Below are 23,040 nucleotides of genomic sequence, written 5' to 3'. Positions count from 1 at the left end.
CACACATACATATATACATACATACATACATACAACAAAACACCGAGACGTTAATTGCGTCGGTATTGGTATTGTTGAATTAGATTCGTTGACATCATCAAGGGTTAGCACCCCTGCATCACAACATGCCACAAACAAAAGGGAGCACATTTGAGTATTTTGCCACTACGCCTCAAGCTCTTCATGCTGTAAACAGATTACTGCAGATATGAATAAATCAAATATCTTCAAAAGTGTAAAAAAAAAAAAAAAGTAGATTAAAATGATCAAGATGGCTCTCTGGCAATTTTTTTTAAGTGGCATAGACAGTGGTTCTCAAAGGAAATACAAGTACACACACGCACACACACACACACACACGCACGCGAGCGCGCACACTAACGCACACACACACACGCACACGCACACACAGACATACAAACACACACAAACACATGAACACAAACACGAGCACAAGAAATTTAAATTTAGGAGGAGACTTTTTGAACCAACAAGCATTATTATTATTATTGTTTTCTTTATACCAGTGCCGCAATCTAGTCCAGTGAACCCCGGGGGACAGTTGCATTGGTATCCATTGATGTCATCTTGACAGGTGGCACCGTTTTGGCAGGGACTACTGGCACACTCGTTTATATCTGGGCAGGGAATGTGCAAGAATATTTCATTCGTGAATAATTATTTTTCCAGCCATCATGTCAAGTCGGAGGTAATTTCAAGTATAACAAATGTTGACGCCATGCATGGATATACTATGACTAAACATGTCAATTGTAAACTAAAAATATGTGAGAAACACTAGAAGATAAAAGATAAAAGATAGAAAACATCCAATTACACGAAGGAAGGGATCTCTGGACCATATTGCATACCACACTGAGATGAGATGTGTCGGTACTTAGTCTTTACGCCCGTCAACAGAATGACCGACAGAGGTATCGAACAGGATCTTTTCTAACCATTTCACAAACACGTTAAAGTGACTTCCTGGAGAGGCGATAGACACTCCTCTGTGACTGTGTGGAAGAGCTGGCTACATGGCCGGGAAGAAGGTTCGGAAATTAAGTCATGTCAAATCTCCCGTACCTTCATTGCACGTGGGACCAGTAAATCCTGACGCACAGGTGCACTCGTAAGCGTTGACGAGCCCATCGTCTGAACAAGTGCCCCCATTCCTGCACGGCGAGCTTGCACACTCGTCGATGTCTTAGCAAAAAGCAAAAGAACATGGTATCCATTCACTGAAGAATCACTGAAGAAATATCATGGGTCATGGGAAGATGAATGATTTAGTTAAGGACTATTAGATTCTTTACTTCAAAGACAGGCTAAACAAGTTTCTTTTCACAAGACTCCGATGCTTATCGCAAAAATTCATTTCAGCATAAGCGAAATGTGCGATATGCAAATGCAATATTCCAGAGCAAAGCGTACAAGCTGAACAGAAATAAGTTATCACTCTGTAAGCACAATAGGGATGATATCATTCATCAGTAATCATGCAGTAACTAACTGTCAATATTTCGAGGAATAAGAAAAATATGGAAAAACATAGATTAATCTCGTTTCACAGCTGTAAAAGTAGTTTTTAAGAACATTGTGGGATAGTCATCATCGTTGGAGGTCGCTAGCACAGACAGGGAGCTTTTAGCTATCTCGTTCTTCATCAAGTTGGGTGAAATCATTTTCTACGAAGTCAAGGCCTTACAACGAATTCACTGATATCAGCGTTTACCTTATTCACTAGTTGTGATATTTCACGCTTTCACGTTCTCACAAGATCTATGAACTTTACCCAAATGTTCACGTACCTGTTAAGCATCGCGAGCCGGAGAAACCCTGGGGGCAATCGCAGGTGTACAGAGCCACACCGTCAGAACAAATCCCACCATTCTCACATGGGTTGCTGGCACAATCATCGATGTCTTTTCAGAATAAAAGACAGAGAGAGAGGGTACGTATCGACATAGAACAAAGTACATATTATACACAAATACATGAAAAATGGGGAAAATATACAGAAAGTACCTTAGTTTACCAACATAAAGAAATATATAAAGAAGCACATTTATTAGTAGCTTTTCCGTCGTATTAGGAGTTCTAGAACTTATCATCAAAGTTGAGAGAAAATAAACGTTTTTGATACACATTAGACATACACGCTAAAATCTGGTTTGTTGGTTTCATAATAGGAAAAAGGCAGAATGAAGTGTTAATCGCCTTACTTGTGTCGCACATTACTCCAGTGAACCCTGCGCTGCAATTACATGCAAACATGTTGACTAAATCGGTACATTCTCCACCGTTTTGACAGGGATCGCTTGCACATTCGTCGATTTCTGTCGAGAAATTGTTGCATGGTCCACGATTATTTATGTAATCTTGATATTGGTATAGGCAATAAAAGAACTTGATTAATACTTAGCATTTGTAATAGGGCAAACATTCAAATACATTTCTATTTTCTTCACATAGGCCTAGATATAGGTACTATACCAGACCTCCTCATTAGCATTTGACAAGAATGAACCAATCTCGCCCCCCCCCCCCCATCGCATATGCCTACCGTATGTGTGGTGTGTACAGGTATATTTAGTCTTTACTCTCGTCAACAGAGTGACTGCTATAAAAGGAATCGGACATGAACTTTGCAAGCAGTAAATAAGCGTAAAAAATGTCGTAGGGAGGTAGTAGTAGTAATAATGATAATAATAATAATAATAACAACAACAACAATAATAATAATAATAATGATAACAATAATAATAATAATAATAATAATAATAATAATAATAATAATAATAATAATGTCTTATTTATCCAGGGTAGCCTCTTCAGAGTTACCATTGCTCTACCAGAGGTCCCTGTCTTACTATTATTATAGAGGTGATATAGATCCTCCCCTGTGACACTGTGTGTGGAAGAGCTGGCTACACGGTCTGGAAAAGATGTTAAAAAATCAAGTCATGCCAATCGCCCGTACCTTCATTGCACGTAGGACCAGTGAATCCTGATGGGCAGAAACACATGTAGGCGTTGATGAGACCATCGTCTGAACACGTGCCCCCATTCCGACACGGCGAGCTTGCACACTCGTCGATGTCTTTGCGAAGCCAAAAGACGAAAGAATAAGAAGTGCATTTAGACAAGGTATACGTCATGGGAATATGAATATTTCAGTCAATTATTCTTTTGATTTTGTTTTTATTTTCTCTTGGAAAGTTCAATTAAAACTCCTTTACACGAATTAAGATATACCAATTAGAACCAGGAAAACTTAATTGATATCGTAGGAAGAGGATGGTTGAGGAATTGTGTACATTTTCACATTATATTGAAACAGAAATATCGTTGACAATCACACATGCAGATTAAGTGAGGAAATTATGTCATGCCTTCACAAGTTCCCCATTGGCTCGCTTTTCTCGGAAAATATTCACTACTGATGATTTTCTTCACATGAGTACTCACCGTTGTTTATCATAACACTACTATGTACCAAAATGACGAGTTGAAAACAATGAAAGCATCATCTCGTCTGCTTTTGAATATGTAACTACAGATTATATCGCTATCTTAAGTGGAACTTAACATTTTTCTGAACCGTTTTTATCCTTTTCCAGATTTTCAATTGTTGTTCTGGTTTGTATGCAAAGGACCAAAGGAAACTAGAAATGTCGCTATGGCGACTGGTATGCCTCCGCCATAATGCATGATTCTCCTAATAGGTCTATAGTACATGTGGACAATGTGTGATTACATTTTCACAAACTTGGCAAAATATTAAAGTGGCATGCTTGTCACAAAAGTGCTGAATGTTCACCTTCCTCGACCTAGGTTTAACTGGATGAATGGGAGAGCATGATTTGGGGATTTTAGGTCTTTTACTTGACTTTGACCCTTTCATAAGTTTATGCATTGAGTAAGTTTCAAGGTACGGAGAAAAAGTGCAATTTCTGTATTGAATAGTAAATTTTATCATTTTTATCTGGCCTTTGAACCTTGACCTTTGACCCTAAAATTCATATAATAATCACTGTCAGGTAGAATATGTATAAATATGTACTAAGTTTCAAGATAACTTGAGCCACTTACAGGATATGGAGGAAAAAGTAAAGTTCAGCACTTTTACTTGATCTTTGACCTTTTGACCTTCGGCCTTTTGGCAAAATTTCTATTGGGTTATACATGTATACACCAAGTTTTAAAAAGTAACAATCCTGTAGGCATTGCATAAATGAGGGAAATAGTAACATCTTGAAGTGTTGCCCTTGACCTTTGACCCCTGACCTTTGATCCCATGAACCCAAAATTTCCTAGAAAATCACTGCCAATCAGTGCATGTACATATACTTGAACCATTTCCAAGATATAGATAAAAAAGTGAAATTCTAACATTTTTACTTGACCTTTTGACCTTTGACCTCATGACCCCAAACTTTCACCAGAGAATCTTAATTGAGTAATACATGTGTACACTCAGTTTCAAGTAAATATCTTCAGGCATTGCATAGATATGGGGGAAATAGTGACATTTTGAGCATTTGACCTTGACCTTTTGATCTTTGAACTTCAGCATGTGCACCCAAAAGTTGATGGGCACAACTTCACCCCCGAATACACACACATGCCAAGTTTCATTAGGATACCTTAAAGGGTTTTTTAGTTACGCTATCCACAAAATTCATTACGGACGGACGGACGGACGAACGAACGGGAGGACGGACGGACTAACCCTAGCAACCCGAAAATATAATGTTTCCGGCACCACTTCGTGGCGGAGGCATAAAAAAAAAATATGGAGGGTGTGGTGTGTCCATATCATAGGAAAAAGGCTTTATCACGATAGACGGGAACAAGCAAAAACCCAATGATGAACTCGACCTTCATGAAACATCAGTATTGTACACCCAATGATAATCACTTTTCGTTGTGCCCTCAGTCAGTAAGAGATAATTAATAATAATCGTTTTTATCATAACATTGAGAGGGAGAAACCATGAGAATTGCGGGCATGATAGCGCAGAACTGCCTCATTTCAATCTGAAAGCATAGCTAGAGAGAGATCTACAAATAACAAAAGCAAAACATAATGCTTGAATTAGAGTTCACATTACCAGTCTGACAGCGCTCCCCCGTGAATCCAAGGTTGCAGGTACAGGAGAAAGCGTTGATCAGATCATTACAACGACCGTTTGGTGAACACGGGTTAGACTGACATTCGTCGATTTCTAGTCGTCAAATTATTTGGGAGACAAATTTCCAATTACAATAACATCAAAAAGACAGTCAAATTAGGGGGATAAAATTTAACAATCAATCTCTTATATAATCTACTTATTTGCATGTATAGGAAATCAAAGAACGTAAGAAAATGTGAACCAAAATACTAAGTGTATTGCAATGTTTGAAGTAGTAAGAATAAAATGCAACATTTTTTTTTGTTTTTTTTTTTAATTTAGTTGACTTACAATCAATTGAATCATAACTTGTCTTACGTGGCCTCATGCCAAGATGGAATTGAGGGTTAAGAGCAAGTAATCGATGGATGCACATCCTATTCGGAGGACTGTCTAATGGCAAACATTAGAATTCATACTAATATTATGCTTGCGTGTGTATAAGATGAAGTGTTTCCAGTGACAACCACGGTATAACACCTATTGTACAAATACCATGTTGTATGTAGACAATTCCTCTGTACATGCTCGTCGTGGTGCCTAATAACGTGCAAAATGTGTCAAAGAATAAGCATTAAGCATTTATTTTGACCGACCCGGATTTTCCTCTTCAATGTGAGTTTAAAATCGGCCGTCTGCCTGGTGTGCTTGTAATTACCTGTCTCACACTGATCGCCAGTGTATCCATCGACACAGAGGCAGGTGTATCCATTGATGCCGTCGAAACAAGAGGCTCCATTTTGGCAAGGATTCGGGTTACATTCATCGATATCTATGGATACGACAGTGGAATCTTACTTTTTATCAGTTATAAGCAAATCAATACTTCAATACGTCGTAATAAATCAATAAATCAATACGTCAATAATAATTATAATACTATAACAATCATGATTATGCGATTCGTATGTTCCACACAGTCGTCTGTGACGAGTCTGCTTCTCAACCCACTTCTCATGTATTCACTTTCTCTGCTTTTGGGACAGCATGACCCTTCATTTACAAATGACAGAGTTAATAGATCTTGAACACCGACTGATGGTTGATCCTTTATTCTCTCTGGATGAAGGATATATTTTCCAATCTATAAAGCCAAATAAAAAGATCGGAATTTATGGCCACAAAACATCATTGTAGCTTATTTTGTTCACCGTTTCATTGGTCTTAATCTCTGACCTGTAACCCTTGTAACATCTTGTTGATTTATATTTATCATTCTTAACATACAATATCGATAATAGACTTTCGTACTGGAAGTTGAGAATGCTAGAATGACAATTGAAACCAAAATATAATTGGACCGTCGACCTACCACCACGATCATTGAACGTGAATAGTTGTCAATTTATTTCACGAACTTACTATCTTTTCTTATGTCTTATCCGATTTTTGTCATTTTTGTATCGTTCTGTAGGGAATATTTTTCTCTTTCTTTTGAAGTTATTTATTTTGGGATGGATTTCCTCTTTAATTAAGTTAGTCGCATGATAATCACATCTAACACATTCTAATCACTGTAACTAGAAAACTGAAAAGGTGTTGCCAGTTTGATGAATGGATTAGTTTTGAGGATCACTTGTCTCTTACTCAATTCACAGAAGGTTCCAGTGAATCCACCCAAGCAGTCACACGTGTACTCGTTCACTCCGTCAATGCAAACACCGCCGTTGATGCACGGGAACGAAACACAATCGTCGATATCTGCATTCGATGGTATTGAGTAGAAAACATTGTGTTCATGAAAATGTCTATGTGAATGCAACATGCCATTTTATTTGTTTTCTTAAAGGTCTGCGGGCATTAGCTCTTCTTAAAGTGTAGTTTCGCTTGTTATTCGTTTCCTAAAAAGACATAATTGCTCTGAATCGAATTAACCTCTACCCGTCATTGTGACGCTGGTGATATAGAAATTCAAGGTAATATTTTCTGAGAATGACGAAACAGGAGAATGAGATATGTCTTGACTTGTGCTGTGAACGACAGTTATGTGTTTATATATTCGAAATGTTTTGCGGTGCTGGCTTAGTTTATTTACACATATGACCTACTTTTCGTCATGCTCGTCGTGGTACCTAATAACATGCAAAATGTGTCAAAGAATAAGCATTAAGCATTTATTTTGACCGACCTGGATTTTCCTCTTCAATGTGAGTTAAAATCGGCCGTCTGCCTGGTGTGCTTGTAATTACCTGTCTCACACTGATCGCCAGTGTATCCAGCGACACAGTTGCAGGTGTATCCATTGATGCCGTCGAAACAAGAGGCTCCATTTTGGCAAGGATTCGGGTTACATTCATCGATATCTATGGACATGACAGTGAAATCTTACTTTTTATCAGTATAAGCAAATCAATACTTGATATACGAGAACAATGATAATAATTATAACAATCATGATTATGCGATTCGTATGTTCCACACAGTCGTCTGTGACGAGTCTGCTTCTCAACCCACTTCTCATGTATTCACTTTCTCTGCTTTTGGGCCAGCATGACCCTTCATTTACAAATGACAGAGTTAATAGATCTTGAACACCGACTGATGGTTGATCCTTTACTCTCTCTGGATGAAGGATATATTTTCCAATCTATAAAGCCAAATAAAAAGATCGGAATTTATGGCCAGAAAACATCACTGTAGCTTATTTTGTCTTAATATCTGACCTGTAACCCTTGTAACATCTTGTTGATTTATATCTATCATTCTTAAAGGGACTGTACAGTACTGGTTGGGATGGGGATTCATGTTTTGAACATTCTTAAGTGAGATAATGAGAAACCTCATATGAAATATGAGAGAGCATGTGATTTTAAGAAGGATTCAACGTTTATTTGATGAAAATTGGTTTTCAAATGGCTGAGATATCGAAAAAAGTGATAATAATAAAAGGCGACATGCCACAACTTTATTAGGATCTCTTTGTTTCACCTTGTTTTTGTATATCTCAGCCATTTCAAAACCGATTTTCATCAAATAAACTTTTGATACCCGTTAGAATTGCATGCTCCTTGACATCTCATAGAGTGGTTTCTGAATATCTCGCAAAATGTTAAAAGCTAAATCCTCACCTCGACCAGAACTGTACACACCCTTTAACATACAATATCGATAATAGACTTTCGTGCTGGAAGTTGAGAATGCTAGAATGACAATTGAAACCAAAATATAATTGGACCGTCGACCTACCACCACGATTATTGAACGTGAATAGTTGTCAATTTATTTCACGAACTTACTATCTTTTCTTACGTCTTATCCGATTTTTGTCATTTTTGTATCGTTCTGTAGGGAATATTTTTCTCTTTCTTTTGAAGTTATCTATTTTGGGATGGATTTCCTCTTTAAGTAAGTTAGGGATATTTTTATCACACGATAATCACATCTAACACATTCTAATCACTGTAACTAGAAAACTGAAAAGGGGTTGCCAGTTTGATGAATGGATTAGTTTTTAGGATCACTTGTTTCTTACTCAGTTCACAGAAGGTTCCAGTGAATCCACCCAAGCAGTCACACGTGTACTCGTTCACTCCGTCAATGCAAGCACCGCCATTGATGCACGGGAACGAAACACAATCGTTGATATCTGCATTCGATGGTATTAAGTAGAAAACATTGTGTTTATGAAAATGTCTATGTGAATGCAACATGCCATTTTATTTGTTTTCTTAAAGGTCTGCGGGCATTAGCTCTTCTTAAAGTGTAGTTTCGCTTGTTATTCGTTTCCTAAAAAGACATGATTGCTCTGAATCGAATTAACCTCTACATGTGACGCTGGTGATATAGAAATTCAAGGTAATATTTTCTGAGAATGACGAAACAGGAGAATGAGATATGTCTTGACTTGTGCTGTGAACAACAGTTTTGTGTTTGTATATTCGAAATGTTTTGTGGTGCTGGCTTAGTTTATTTGCACATAGGATCTACTTTTCGTCATGCTCGTCGTGGTACCTGATAACGTGCAAAATGTGTCAAAGAATAAGCATTAAGCATTCATTTTGACCGACCTGGATTTTCCTCTTCAATGTGAGTTAAAATCGGCCGTCTGCCTGGTGTGCTTGTAATTACCTGTCTCACATTGATCGCCAGTGTATCCATCGACACAGAGGCAGGTGTATCCATTGACGCCGTCGAAACAAGAGGCTCCATTTTGGCAAGGATTCGGGTTACATTCATCGATATCTATGGATACGACAGTGAAATCTTACTTTTTATCAGTATAAGCAAATCAATACTTGATGTACGAGAACAATGATAATAACTATAACAATCATGATTATGCCATTCGTATGTTCAACACAGTCGTCTGTGACGAGTCTGCTTCTCATGTATTCACTTTCTCTGCTTTTGGGCCAGCATGACCCTTCATTTACAAATGACAGAGTTAATAGATCTTGAACACCGACTAATGGTTGATCCTTTACTCTCTCTGGATGAAGGATATATTTTCCAATCTATAAAGCCAAATAAAAAGATCGGAATTTATGGCCAGAAAACATTTTGTTCACCGTTTCATTGGTCTTAATCTCTGACCTGTAACCCTTGTAACATCTTGTTGATTTATATCTATCATTCTTAACATACAATATCGATAATAGACTTTCGTACTGGAAGTTGAGAATGCTAGAATGACAATTGAAACCAAAATATAATTGGACCGTCGACCTACCACCACGATTATTGAACGTGAATAGTTGTCAATTTATTTCACGAACTTACTATCTTTTCTTACGTCTTATCCGATTTTTGTCATTTTTGTATCGTTCTGTAGGGAATATTTTTCTCTTTCCTTTGAAGTTATCTATTTTGGGATGGATTTCCTCTTCAATTAAGTTAGGGATATTTTTATCACATGATAATCACATCTAACACATTCTAATCACTGTAACTAGAAAACTGAAAAGGGGTTGCCAGTTTGATGAATGGATTAGTTTTTAGGATCACTTGTTTCTTACTCAGTTCACAGAAGGTTCCAGTGAATCCACCCAAGCAGTCACACGTGTACTCGTTCACTCCGTCAATGCAAGCACCGCCATTGATGCACGGGAACGAAACACAATCGTTGATATCTGCATTCGATGGTATTAAGTAGAAAACATTGTGTTTATGAAAATGTCTATGTGAATGCAACATGACATTTTATTTGTTTTCTTAAAGGTCTGCGGGCATTAGCTCTTCTTAAAGTGTAGTTTCGCTTGTTATTCGTTTCCTAAAAAGACATGATTGCTCTGAATCGAATTAACCTCTACATGTGACGCTGGTGATATAGAAATTCAAGGTAATATTTTCTGAGAATGACGAAACAGGAAAATGAGATATGTCTTGACTTGTGCTGTGAACAACAGTTTTGTGTTTGTATATTCGAAATGTTTTGTGGTGCTGGCTCAGTTTATTTACACATAGGATCTACTTTTCGTCATGCTCGATCGTCGTGGTACCTAATAACGTGCAAAATGTGTCAAAGTATAAGCATTAAGCATTTATTTTGACCGACCTGGATTTTCCTCTTCAATGTGAGTTAAAATCGGCCGTCTGCCTGGTGTGCTTGTAATTACCTGTCTCACACTGATCGCCAGTGTATCCAGCGACACAGTTGCAGGTGTATCCATTGATGCCGTCGAAACAAGAGGCTCCATTTTGGCAAGGATTCGGGTTACATTCATCGATATCTATGGATACGACAGTGAAATCTTACTTTTGATCAGTATAAGCAAATCAATACTTGATATACGAGAACAATGATAATAACTATAACAATCATGATTATGCGATTCGTATGTTCAACACAGTCGTCTGTGACGAGTCTGCTTCTCATGTATTCACTTTCTCTGCTTTTGGGCCAGCATGACCCTTCATTTACAAATGACAGAGTTAATAGATCTTGAACACCGACTGATGGTTGATCCTTTATTCTCTCTGGATGAAGGATATATTTTCCAATCTATAAAGCCAAATAAAAAGATCGGAATTTATGGCCAGAAAATATTTTGTTCACCGTTTCATTGGTCTTAATCTCTGACCTGTAACCCTTGTAACATCTTGTTGATTTATATCTATCATTCTTAACATACAATATCGATAATAGACTTTCGTACTGGAAGTTGAGAATGCTAGAATGACAATTGAAACCAAAATATAATTGGACCGTCGACCTACCACCACGATCATTGAACGTGAATAGTTGTCAATTTATTTCACGAACTTACTATCTTTTCTTATGTCTTATCCGATTTTTGTCATTTTTGTATCGTTCTGTAGGGAATATCTTTCTCTTTCTTTTGAAGTTACTTATTTTGGGATGGATTTCCTCTTTAATTAAGTTAGGGATATTTTTATCACATGATAATCACATCTAACACATTCTAATCACTGTAACTAGAAAACTGAAAAGGGGTTGCCAGTTTGATGAATGGATTAGTTTTGAGGATCACTTGTTTCTTACTCAATTCACAGAAGGTTCCAGTGAATCCACCCAAGCAGTCACACGTGTACTCGTTCACTCCGTCAATGCAAGCACCGCCATTGATGCACGGGAACGAAACACAATCGTTGATATCTGCATTCGATGGTATTAAGTAGAAAACATTGTGTTTATGAAAATGTCTATGTGAATGCAACATGCCATTTTATTTGTTTTCTTAAAGGTCTGCGGGCATTAGCTCTTCTTAAAGTGTAGTTTCGCTTGTTATTCGTTTCCTAAAAAGACATGATTGCTCTGAATCAAATTAACATCTACATGTGACGCTGGTGATATAGAAATTCAAGGTAATATTTTCTGAGAATGACGAAACAGGAGAATGAGATATGTCTTGACTTGTGCTGTGAACAACAGTTTTGTGTTTGTATATTCGAAATGTTTTGTGGTGCTGGCTTAGTTTATTTACACATAGGATCTACTTTTCGTCTGCCTGGTGTGCTTGTAATTACCTGTCTCACATTGATCGCCAGTGTATCCATCGACACAGAGGCAGGTGTATCCATTGACGCCGTCGAAACAAGAGGCTCCATTTTGGCAAGGATTCGGGTTACATTCATCGATATCTATGGATACGACAGTGAAATCTTACTTTTTATCAGTAATAAGCAAATCAATACTTCAATACGTCGTAATAAATCAATAAATCAATACGTCAATAATAATTATAATACTATAACAATCATGATTATGCGATTCGTATGTTCCACACAGTCGTCTGTGACGAGTCTGCTTCTCACCCCACTTCTCATGTATTCACTTTCTCTGCTTTTGGGACAGCATGACCCTTCATTTACAAATGACAGAGTTAATAGATCTTGAACACCGACTGATGGTTGATCCTTTACTCTCTCTGGATGAAGGATATATTTTCCAATCTATAAAGCCAAATAAAAAGATCGGAATTTATGGCCAGAAAATATTTTGTTCACCGTTTCATTGGTCTTAATGTCTGACCTGTAACCCTTGTAACATCTTGTTGATTTATATCTATCATTCTTAACATACAATATCGATAATAGACCTTCGTACTGGAAGTTGAGAATGCTAAAATGACAATTGAAACCAAAATATAATTGGACCGTCGACCTACCACCACGATCATTGAACGTGAATAGTTGTCAATTTATTTCACGAACTTACTATCTTTTCTTATGTCTTATCCGATTTTTGTCATTTTTGTGTCGTTCTGTATAGGGAATATTTTTCTCTTTCTTTTGAAGTTATTTATTTTGGGATGGATTTCCTCTTTAATTAAGTTAGGGATATTTTTATCACATGATAATCTCATCTAACACATTCTAATCACTGTAACTAGAAAACTGAAAAGGGGTTGCCAGTTTGATGAATGGATTAGTTTTGAGGATCACTTGTTTCTTACTCAATTCACAGAAGGTTCCAGTGAATCCACCCAAGCAGTCACACGTGTACTCGTTCACTCCGTCAATGCAAACACCGCCATTGATGCACGGGAACGAAACACAGTCGTTGATATCTGCATTCGATGGTATTAAGTGGAAAACATTGTGATTATGAAAATGTCTATGTGAATGCAACACATCATTTTATTTGTTTACTTAAAGGTCTGCGAGAATTAGCTCTTCTTACAGTGTAGTTTCGCTTGCTATTCGTTTCCCAAAAAGACATGATTGCTCTGAATCGAATTGACCTTTACATGTGACGCTGGTGATATAGAAATCATTGAATAAAATTAAAGGTAATATTTTCTGAGAATGACGAAACAGCAAAATGAGATATGTCTTGACTTGTGCTGTGAACAACAGTTCTGTGTATACACGTATTCGAAATGTTTTGTTGTGCTGGCTTAGTTTATTTACATATAGGACCTACTTTTCCGAGATAGAATAGAGGAATGAAGTCGGTTTGATACTTGGTCCTGTCCCCGTTAAAACACTTGGTGGCTCGTGGAAGTCAGCAAGTGGCGCTTATTCTAACACCTAGCTTGGTTATGGGAATTCATATAGTATCAAAGGAGACCGGGTGTGCCTTCTAACAAATCTGAGGTCTAACAGATCTGACGTGATCATGGTTCAACTAGTTAAACGTCTTGGTCACACATTATCAAAACCGGATTATACTGGAGAATGCTCTTATTGCAAGTACGGCTTTATCAGGTATATAATTACGAAATATTCTTCACACATTTATTATAGAAGGTAACTTGAGTAGATTGTCACAGACTGATATTGTCTTACTTATGGTACAGTTCTCCCCTGTCCATCCGGGCATACATGAGCACTGGTAGTCGTAGACGAGATCTGTACAATTTCCTCCATTAAGGCATGGATCTTCGCTACATTCATCAGTTTCTGGCCAAAGACAGATACATTTTCTGTGAGTATTGATACATTTATAGTTGGTGCCTTTTCTTTGGATGGCTCATATATAAAACAGCATCATCAAACACCGGCAGATATCATTAGATCAGATATGACATAGAAAAGTCGTAGAGATTATGTAAATAACTGGAAAGTATAATTGGAAGATAAAGAATGGTGCATAAAATCAAATACAAGTTTATTCTTACTTTTAATTTGAATATCGATGTAAATTCATTTCTGACATTTTTTTTTCAAGAATACAATATACAAACCTAACTACACTAATGATAATTTGAGTTGTGGTAAAAGCTAAATTTGAGAGAAAAATTACATTTTACAAACTTTCTGTAAATCATTTAGAGACAAGATACAAAGATGTGTGCATTTTTTTTTTTTTTGTTTCATAGCATTGCTAAAACTAATGCAGGGGACCGTCATAACGATATACCAAACGACGCTTCATGAGATAACGTGCTCTAGAATTTACACACGAAAAGGGTGTAGAAAACAATATTTTTATCACTTTCTTGACTTTTGATGTGTAAATTCTCTCTTTCAGAATGTCATAAAAATACGAGAAACATTTAATCTGATATTGGGATATTGTAGACTTGAAGTCAATAGGCCTACTAACAACATCTTCAACTGATATTTTTGATGAAGTATATATCTATGTCAGGTTGACTTTTTACCTCTTTTTTATACTCTATATCAATATAAATATCAACTACTGCAATTTTAGTCTCAAACGTCGCGAACGTCGTAATTGGAGGATCAAGATGACTTTCATACCTGCTGTGAAGGTGATATTAAACCCTCTTAGTCTTGTACTCTGAGACAAGAAGTACACCCACGCCTGATCTCCAGTAACAGTGATCTGCGTCCCAGCTGCCGTAACGGTCTCTGTTCCGCTGAAGCTGACATTGTAAGTGGGACCCGGGCCTATCACGAGGTCGTCACCGACATCGATCGCCATGTCGTTGACGGTGAAGGTGATGTCGATGGCGCCGATGACTCGCACGATATAGAGGCATTGGCTCGAGGCAGGATAGTCATTGGGATAGTCGGGGCTGGTGATTACCCCAGTCGGGGTGGAGAAATCTTCCCCGCAGTTTACCTCTGCAAAGAGATCAATCAATACCGACGAAAGTATTAATTTATGCACTTTACTTCCTTCACTTGCCACGTCAATTATCCGTTTAATTCGTGAGATAATTTTTCATTAAACTGTAGTATGTTTGTCTGACACACACAGACTAGATTATAGAGAGACAGACAGACAGAGAGAAAGCGAGGGGAGGAAGGGAGGAAGAAAAATGCCTTCGTGATCATCATTTTCTCCCTCGATTATTTCGTCATTTCGTTGGTTATTCCAGTGACTAGCAAGTCATCGTCTCAATTCAAACTCTGTCTTGACTACCACACTGAAACATCTTCAGTCATTCCCTTTTCTATATCTGTATTATATCATTTCAAAATACCAACTGATACTTCGCTATTAAAGAGAGAAATTGAGAGAGGAGAGAGTCTCGAGACTTTTGCTCGGAATATTTGAAGTGTTCTAAAACGAAGGTCAGTAATTCTTTGCTGGGCAAAGGTGCATTTTCCCCACACCTCTCATACACACACACACACACACACACACATCTCATCTTTCATCCACTTTCTCTCCTTCCTCTTATCGTTATGTAGTTCTGCTCTACTAAATTTTAATTGCTTATCAATGAACAGATACTGATCGCATTACATTAGTTATAATGAGTTATAATAGAATTTGCTTCTCCTTCATTTACCTGAAATAGTTTCTTGAATATGAAAGTGTGGGAAAACTTACCAAAAGACTGCTCGCAGGTGTCTCCCTGATAGGCGAAGGTAGTAGTGAGGTCCCCTCTAACTAACTCACTCCGTACGCAGTGGCAGAGAAACCTGCCCCCTCCTGACTCGCAGGCGGCGCTATTTTCACAAGGGTCGCTATCGCATTGGTCGGCCGGTGGATCTTTGTTTTATGAAAGGAACAAATCAGTGAATCTTTAATGACCAATTAGTTTTAAAAACATGTTTACAATAGTACACGTTTATCAAATCCAACACAATAGCATAATGTAAGAACAGTACATAGTGCTATACATTTTATCTAGCTAATTAGCCCCTCAGAAACAATAAGAAATCTTGGTGTTATTTTTGATCGTCGAATGTCAATGTCTCAACATATTTCTCAAATTTGTAGTGCTGTTACGTTTTATTTAAGAAATATTGCTAGAATCAGGAGATTTATTGATCATTCTGCATGTCATAACGCAGTGCGTTCTTTAGTTCTATCCCGTATAGATTATTGTAACCGGCTTCTCTCTTCCATTCCTTCAACTCAATTGGATCGTGTGCAGCGACTTCAAAATTGGGCAGCCCGATTAGTGTTTCAGGTTTCTAGGGACTACCCATCTCAGCCACTTCTGAAGTCGTTGCACTGGCTTCCTTTGAAGCAACGGATAATTTTCAAACTAGTTTTGTTTGTCTATAAAATCCTCAACAATCAAGCTCCGAAATACCTAGATGCCTGTTTGACTTTATATACACGTACTAGAAATTTGAGGTCATCTGGTGATCCGCTTCGTCTCACATACTCTGTTACTCGCACCTTAGCCGGTGATAGGACATTTACTGTGTCTGCTTCAAAGCACTCGAACAATTTACCACTTACCGTTAGACAGTCTCCATCAGTCAGTGTTTTCAAAAAAAGCCTTGAAAACACATCTTTTTAGTAGCAACTAATTCGTAGCTGTAACATTATTTTATCCAATTACACATACTGTCGTACATGATTTGAATTGATTGTAAGCGCTTTGGGCCTTGTGGGAAAAGCGCACTATAAATAATAGTAATAATGATAATAATAATAATAATAATAATAATAATAATAATAGCTCCATTTTTCTCGTATTGTCAGATACTGCTTTTTATATTGCGATAATTAGGACGGAAAGCGCAAGAAACCGTAACGCAAAAGGGTTGGTACTGCACTGTAGTTTCAGTCCAAAGAAAGATCCCAAAATAGAGGTCATACGGCTTCTTGGTTTTTGCTCTGATTCTCCCGAATGTAGGAAGGCCTATACTTGCTATGCATGTTTTGCTGCAAAGCATACGGAACTGGCCTTTTCGCAGGACATTTCGCCAGAAGCGCTGCAACTGTTGTTTTAAATTTCGTCTTCAGATAAGAAATAGGCCTACACAATTTGCAAGAAAAATACAAAACGGGGGATAACAGAGAACGGGGATTGCCCGTTCAGCCATCTGCAAAATGTGACTGCCCTTCCATAGGATCCCACACTACTTTGCTATAATAGCTCCCCTTCCAAAAACCTGTGCTATCAAGGGGTAATTTTTCTTTCTTCCCTTCCAAAACCCCGTGACAAGGGTTTAAATCCTAACCCATTTCCATCCTTGGGGGTATCTCTAAGAATCTGGCGGAAGCATTCACTAGTATTATGTGTGTGTGTTTTACGGCCTTTTTATTTCTTATTTTTTGATTGGGGGAGGGGGCTGCAACGAGTTGCGGAGTAAAGAACTCTCTTTGTTTTCAAACATTGTGATTGTGATATTCAATTAATTTTGGTAAACATATTTTCACCAAAAAAAAGAAGAAGCATGTAATAGTGAAGTCGTGCTTACATAACTGCTAAACTAACAGCAACATAGCAAGATGATTGGCATTTCCATCATAATCGAAACTAGTTCATATCGGATTATAACTGAGGTTATCAAGCAATAAACGAAATACAATGCATGCAAAGCAAAATAATCAGAGTGTGGGAAATACACTTGAAGCAGGGCTTGTATTTACGTGGATTACTCCGGGAACTTTAAATAAACATTTGGTTGTTTGGGGTTTTTTGGGGGGGTGTGTGTGTTGTTGTTTTTTTTAATGGCAGGAAGTTAACGCAGATTAATTTTTTTCCCCCAGTGTGTTACTGTATAATTATGTTCTGTCCAAGATACACAGATTCATATTACGATAAAGTCATTCTAATCCATGGAGCTCTTAAGTTCAATTATTGTATCCGACATGATTTTGAGATAAGCTCCGACTGTTGCAGTAGAAGTACAGTGAAACACACCCATTATTCTATCGGTATTATAGCCTTCATTCAGCATTAAATATGATCGATGAACGTGAGGGGCGACAGGAAGGAGTAGCATAATCGTTACATCAGCGACCATCTATTTCACCAGCGGGTCGCCTATTGTACCTTTGAGAAGCGGCCACTTCTTGGAATAGGGCTGGTGTTGTTGTTGTTGTTGTTGTTGTTGTTGTTGTTGTTGTTTTTACATCACACACTGACGACAGGATTTTTATCATGCAATTTAATGATCATGTCTCGATTTAGCCATTCCGCATTCCCCTGAGTATTTACTTTTCTTACTTCTTCATTCCAAAATTTCCCGATATTTCTCAAAAAGTTTGCACCAGAGCTCTGCTGCATAAAAGTTTAGATCAAACATAAATTCGAAAATCTCCCATTGGTCTCTGAATATTCAATTCTGATTGACCGATACCTGACCTTTAATACCGTTTGATTTTCTGAGCTCCGTCTGATTCCATCTTTTCATACTTTATCCAGCGTAGCTTCTTCAGTGTTGCTACTGCTCTATACCAGAATGCCCTGCCATTGTTACTAATACCTTAACGTTGCCAGGTACCAATACATCTGGGTCAAGAGGGACATACTAGTAGATAAGCATTGGGCAGGAATCGATCTCAAGTCCTCCGATTGGGGGTCGGGAGTCTTATCCACTTTGCCATGGTGCTCCCATCATAGACGATTAAAGGAGACCTCCAGATTATTTTCAGACTTTTGCGTTTCAATATCTATAACTTGGTTATACCAGAGTTAGAGTTACATAATTCTTAGAATATGAAATAAAGACTGAGAATATTTTCAAAACTCATAACAAATCAAGGACGATGACATAGCATAAAGCACAACTGGGTGCTCATGGAAGAAGAACAAAAGAAAAAAAAAAACGTGTATACTAAACAGATTAACTTGTTAAGCAAATTGGATTGTAAAGGAATTGCACTGCTACATTACGGAAATATGAGCCTCCTTTGACATTATCGTTGTTCAGTGTGATATGTTTTGGGTTTATGCCAACTTTGTATGTGTGTGTGTGTGTGTATGTGTGTGTATGTGTGTGTCTGAAGGTCTCTGTGTCTAAATTTATTTTCTTCGCCTACTCGTTTCATATTTGTGATTTCGTTCCTTTTTTTTGTGTGTCTGATCAATAGCTTTCGTTTCTCCATAATACGGAGGGGTAGAGTTAACACTTCCTCATCATTCCTCATATCCACAAAGCTGCAGACATACGGAGATGGAGCATGATGATAACGGTACATATCAGCGCATTCTTTGTACACACAATGACAAAATGTGCTGCCGTGTCTCTCGGAAGACCAGTATGCATTTCATGTGCGACTGCAAACATAACACTGGGATCTTAATCCCTGTAAAGACTGTTCAATCACTTAATCGCCACTTCTCTTCACAATTCATGCTTCTTCCTTGATACATTCAGAGATTTGCGAATGAAATTTCTTTCGTATACTTGTCCTTATTCTGGGTCGTAATTTGCTCGTCATTAGTGTTCTCAAAAACGTCTTGAAACGCACACCATTTCCGAATACGTCGTGAGAACTAAGCACAAACTGCGCAGAAATGATTTTCGGCTCCATTTTCAGGACATATTCGAATAAAATCTTTTCCGAATGTTGGACTTTTGCTATTTTTTCAACTGTCGCAACCTTCGCATGCAAATCAATCGCCTGCTCAGTGAAAACAGTCCTTTATGCGCAAGCTATATATTCAGAATGACGGGAACAAAGCTTTGTCCACAAACTTTTTTTTTTTCGGTTTATATGTCAAAAGGATTGAATGAAAAAAAAAAAAAGATCCAACAGTATGCGCTTTTCCACACTGGGGGACATGGCTGAATGAGTGGTATTCGAAAGACCCGTCATTGTGTGAATCTACAAGCACAATACTGTCTTCGTCGTGGGTAAACGAAACCACCGCTCTCGGGAATGTTTCCGCATGCATGGGTGCCACTGTGAGAATGAATGGGTAACTAGATACACCAGGCAAAAGTGTCATAATATTTGTTAACTGCCCGTGAACTGTGGGCAATATGCATAGCACAACTCTCCCCCACCCTTTTGCATCTCCTTTACCGTTGTATATAGGGTTAACATTTAGAAAAATCTGGTGAAAGCTAGGTAACATGAGGGCTAACTGCTCTTTTCCGCAACCTGCATCTGTAATTTGGAGAGAGCATAATTGGTAACGAAAATAAAGAAGTTGATCTGGACAACGAGAACTGTTCTTTTCCTTCATGTCTTTATTCACCTATATAATACACACACACACACACACACACACATATATATATATATATATATATATATATATATATATATATATATATATATATATAAATATATATATATATATATATATATATATATATATATATATATATACATATATATATATATATATATATATATATATATATATATATAATTATATATATATACATTATTTATTCATTAATTTTTTGGCCCCCAATGCATTTTTTTTTTCCTTTTCTGGACTGTATGCACAGATCTAACTGTGCCGGCAGGTGACATTTACGTTTCCTTGTTATTTCCGCATGGGCGACACCGTCCGTCATCGTGGCGAATGAACAGGTAACGACATTCAGAGAGATAAATTATGTGATGATACTTCTGCTTTACATGCGCAAAAGTCAACAGAACCAAGTGTATTATGAAAATAAAAACCAACGACTGAATGTCCTTTTATTCCTTCTTCATTCGACAGTTCATAATCTGTGATAATCATAAGCATGTGATAATTTGTGTTAACGTTAGAGGTACTGTAAACAAAATGTACTTTTAAGATTAATAGGAGCAGCAATACAAACAGAAGCAGTGTGCGAAAGACTAAACTTCCATATAGGCCTCATCATTTCCATGTTCATAAGAATGATATACATATAGAGCCTACACATACATATGCACACATATAAGTATATGATAATCCTACACACATACACACTACATCTATGAATTTGATATATATTTTGATAACAGAAGTGTAGTTTATATTCCCAAAACATGAACCGTTTTACATTTAGTATATCATGAACTTGAGATACCGATACATTGAGAACATAGAATAATGAAACATAAAATAGCACGTATACATTTTGTGATGAGGTAAGTAGTAATTATTGTGGACGGCAGTCCCACCATTATTATGAGTATACAACTTACCATTACAAGAAACAACACTTGTTGTATAGTATATGCAGGAATCATTCCTTACCTGTCTGGGTCAGGGCCACATCTGCCACAGCCAAAAGTACGACCATTCCAAGTAGAGACGCAAAATCCATGGCTCGCGCACTAAATGCTTCACTTTTGCCGCTTTAAAATCATTTTTGTCACTCCTTGAAGAATAAACGAAGACCCGGTTAAAAAACCTGGATTCTTCAGTCATTCCCTAGGGCAGGGAATACGACTGAACGTAGCCCTCCATATTATGCGACATCGCTGGGTAAATGTTTGCAGAGTTATTTTGCAATCGTATACTGAGCCTGTGAGTGCCCTCTCGCTGTCCATCTCTCTCCCGTTCTCTCCCCCTCTCTCCCTCTATCTCCTATTCTTTACTCGTTTTGACGGGAAGAGGCGTAGTTTAAACATTCATATAATGCGTGCTAGTCGTGCATGGCGGCAAAAACTAAATGCAATACACGCGGGTTGCAATTGTATGTGATCACGGAAAAATGCCGTCAGCCTTGTTTGATACAGGATCTCGCATTTGAACAATACCTACTATTCTCAAAGAGGTCGTGCATGTACTATTGGACCTATTCTCGTCATTGTGTTTTAGTGAGAGAACAGGCTCAAAGCAAAAACCCTGTTTTGTACAATGCCACAGTTTTTCACTCGAGCGGCTAATATGTTAGGTAAGTATATCATCCATGTTAATCCAGCCAAATGTGTTCTGTCTGTTCATCATTCTCCCTGATCCACCTCTTCTGCACTTCTTTACATGTTGTTTACCTGTTCCGCGCTGGTAGAACATGGAATTCGGAAGTAAGACTAGCTTTTGTCCTTGAATGCAGCTTTAAACATGGTCACATTAAAATATGTCAATGCTACTTTCTTTCTTTCATTCGTGCCCGGAGAGAAGTTGAAAGGTTTCCCTTCTCTCGATCTCTCGATCTCTGTCAAACACAACTGCACACACCACACCTACACATTAGTATTGTTCTCTCTCTAGCTCTCAAAACTCATGAAACCCCGAAGTTTCGTCATGTGTTTTACTGCGGCCATTTTGCATACTCCTGTGATATGTTTTTTAAGAACACTATATTATTACCTTGCCCGTTTATTACCTCGCATTTCTCTATCATCTGAATAACCTATTGTCATTGACTGTGGGTATATAATATACATTTAAGGAACAGATCATGAAAATTCAATTATGACCTTGTATAGAACGGGTGGATAAATACGTACGAAATAAATGACGACACTGTCAAAGAACGCACACAAACCTGTAAAAAGTGACAAAGCCAATGACAATGATAATGACAATTTTATTCATCCTACACGTCACCTTCTCAAAGGCATTGCAGAAAACGATGAACACATTACTCTACATTAAAGGACAAGTTCACCTTCATTAACATAAGGATTGAGAGAATGTAGCAATATTTGTAGAACACATCATTGAAAGTTTGAGGAAAATCGGACAATCCGTTCAAAAGTTATGAATTTTTTGAAGTTTTTGTGCAGTCACCGCTGGATGAGAAGACTACTGCAGTGTATGATGTCACATGCGTACAACAATATAAGGAAAATATAAAGAGAATTTCACAAAATGTCATCTTTTGAAAAAAGTACACATTCCCTTGACTCGTTACTGACATATGGTATGGATAATATTATTCCCATTGCCTTTAGAAAGAGGCAAGTCAG

General features: G+C 37.6%; 2 protein-coding genes across 2 annotated transcripts in view; both read right to left on the bottom strand.

Annotated features, from left to right (window-relative positions):
- Positions 1–7,238, bottom strand: part of LOC140231780 (uncharacterized) — a 51,146-nt gene extending 43,908 nt beyond the window's left edge. Inside the window, exons 1-8 of the mRNA XM_072311936.1 lie at positions 7,229–7,238; positions 6,768–6,881; positions 5,839–5,952; positions 5,118–5,231; positions 2,984–3,103; positions 1,812–1,925; positions 1,087–1,206; positions 525–638 (exon numbers count right to left, since the gene is read on the bottom strand). Coding sequence (XP_072168037.1) covers positions 525–638; positions 1,087–1,206; positions 1,812–1,925; positions 2,984–3,103; positions 5,118–5,231; positions 5,839–5,952; positions 6,768–6,881; positions 7,229–7,238 — 820 coding nt within the window. The remainder of the gene's footprint in view (positions 1–524; positions 639–1,086; positions 1,207–1,811; positions 1,926–2,983; positions 3,104–5,117; positions 5,232–5,838; positions 5,953–6,767; positions 6,882–7,228) is intronic.
- An 84-nt stretch (positions 7,239–7,322) lies between these two features.
- LOC140231779 (uncharacterized) lies at positions 7,323–21,449 on the bottom strand. Its single transcript, XM_072311935.1, has 10 exons — positions 21,380–21,449; positions 15,832–15,993; positions 14,790–15,116; positions 13,872–13,985; positions 13,037–13,150; positions 11,623–11,736; positions 10,736–10,849; positions 10,136–10,249; positions 8,653–8,766; positions 7,323–7,483 (listed from the first exon to the last, which is right to left on the bottom strand). The coding sequence occupies exons 1-10, from the start codon at positions 21,447–21,449 to the stop codon at positions 7,323–7,325; spliced, it is 1,404 nt and encodes a 467-aa protein (XP_072168036.1).
- Positions 21,450–23,040: the final 1,591 nt, after the last annotated feature.

The sequence above is a fragment of the Diadema setosum genome, chromosome 8 (assembly GCF_964275005.1).
Source record: "Diadema setosum chromosome 8, eeDiaSeto1, whole genome shotgun sequence".
In the NCBI taxonomy this organism is placed as follows: domain Eukaryota; kingdom Metazoa; phylum Echinodermata; class Echinoidea; order Diadematoida; family Diadematidae; genus Diadema; species Diadema setosum.
The sequence above is the reverse complement of the archived record's forward strand: the minus strand, read 5'-3'. Positions and strand labels throughout refer to the sequence as shown.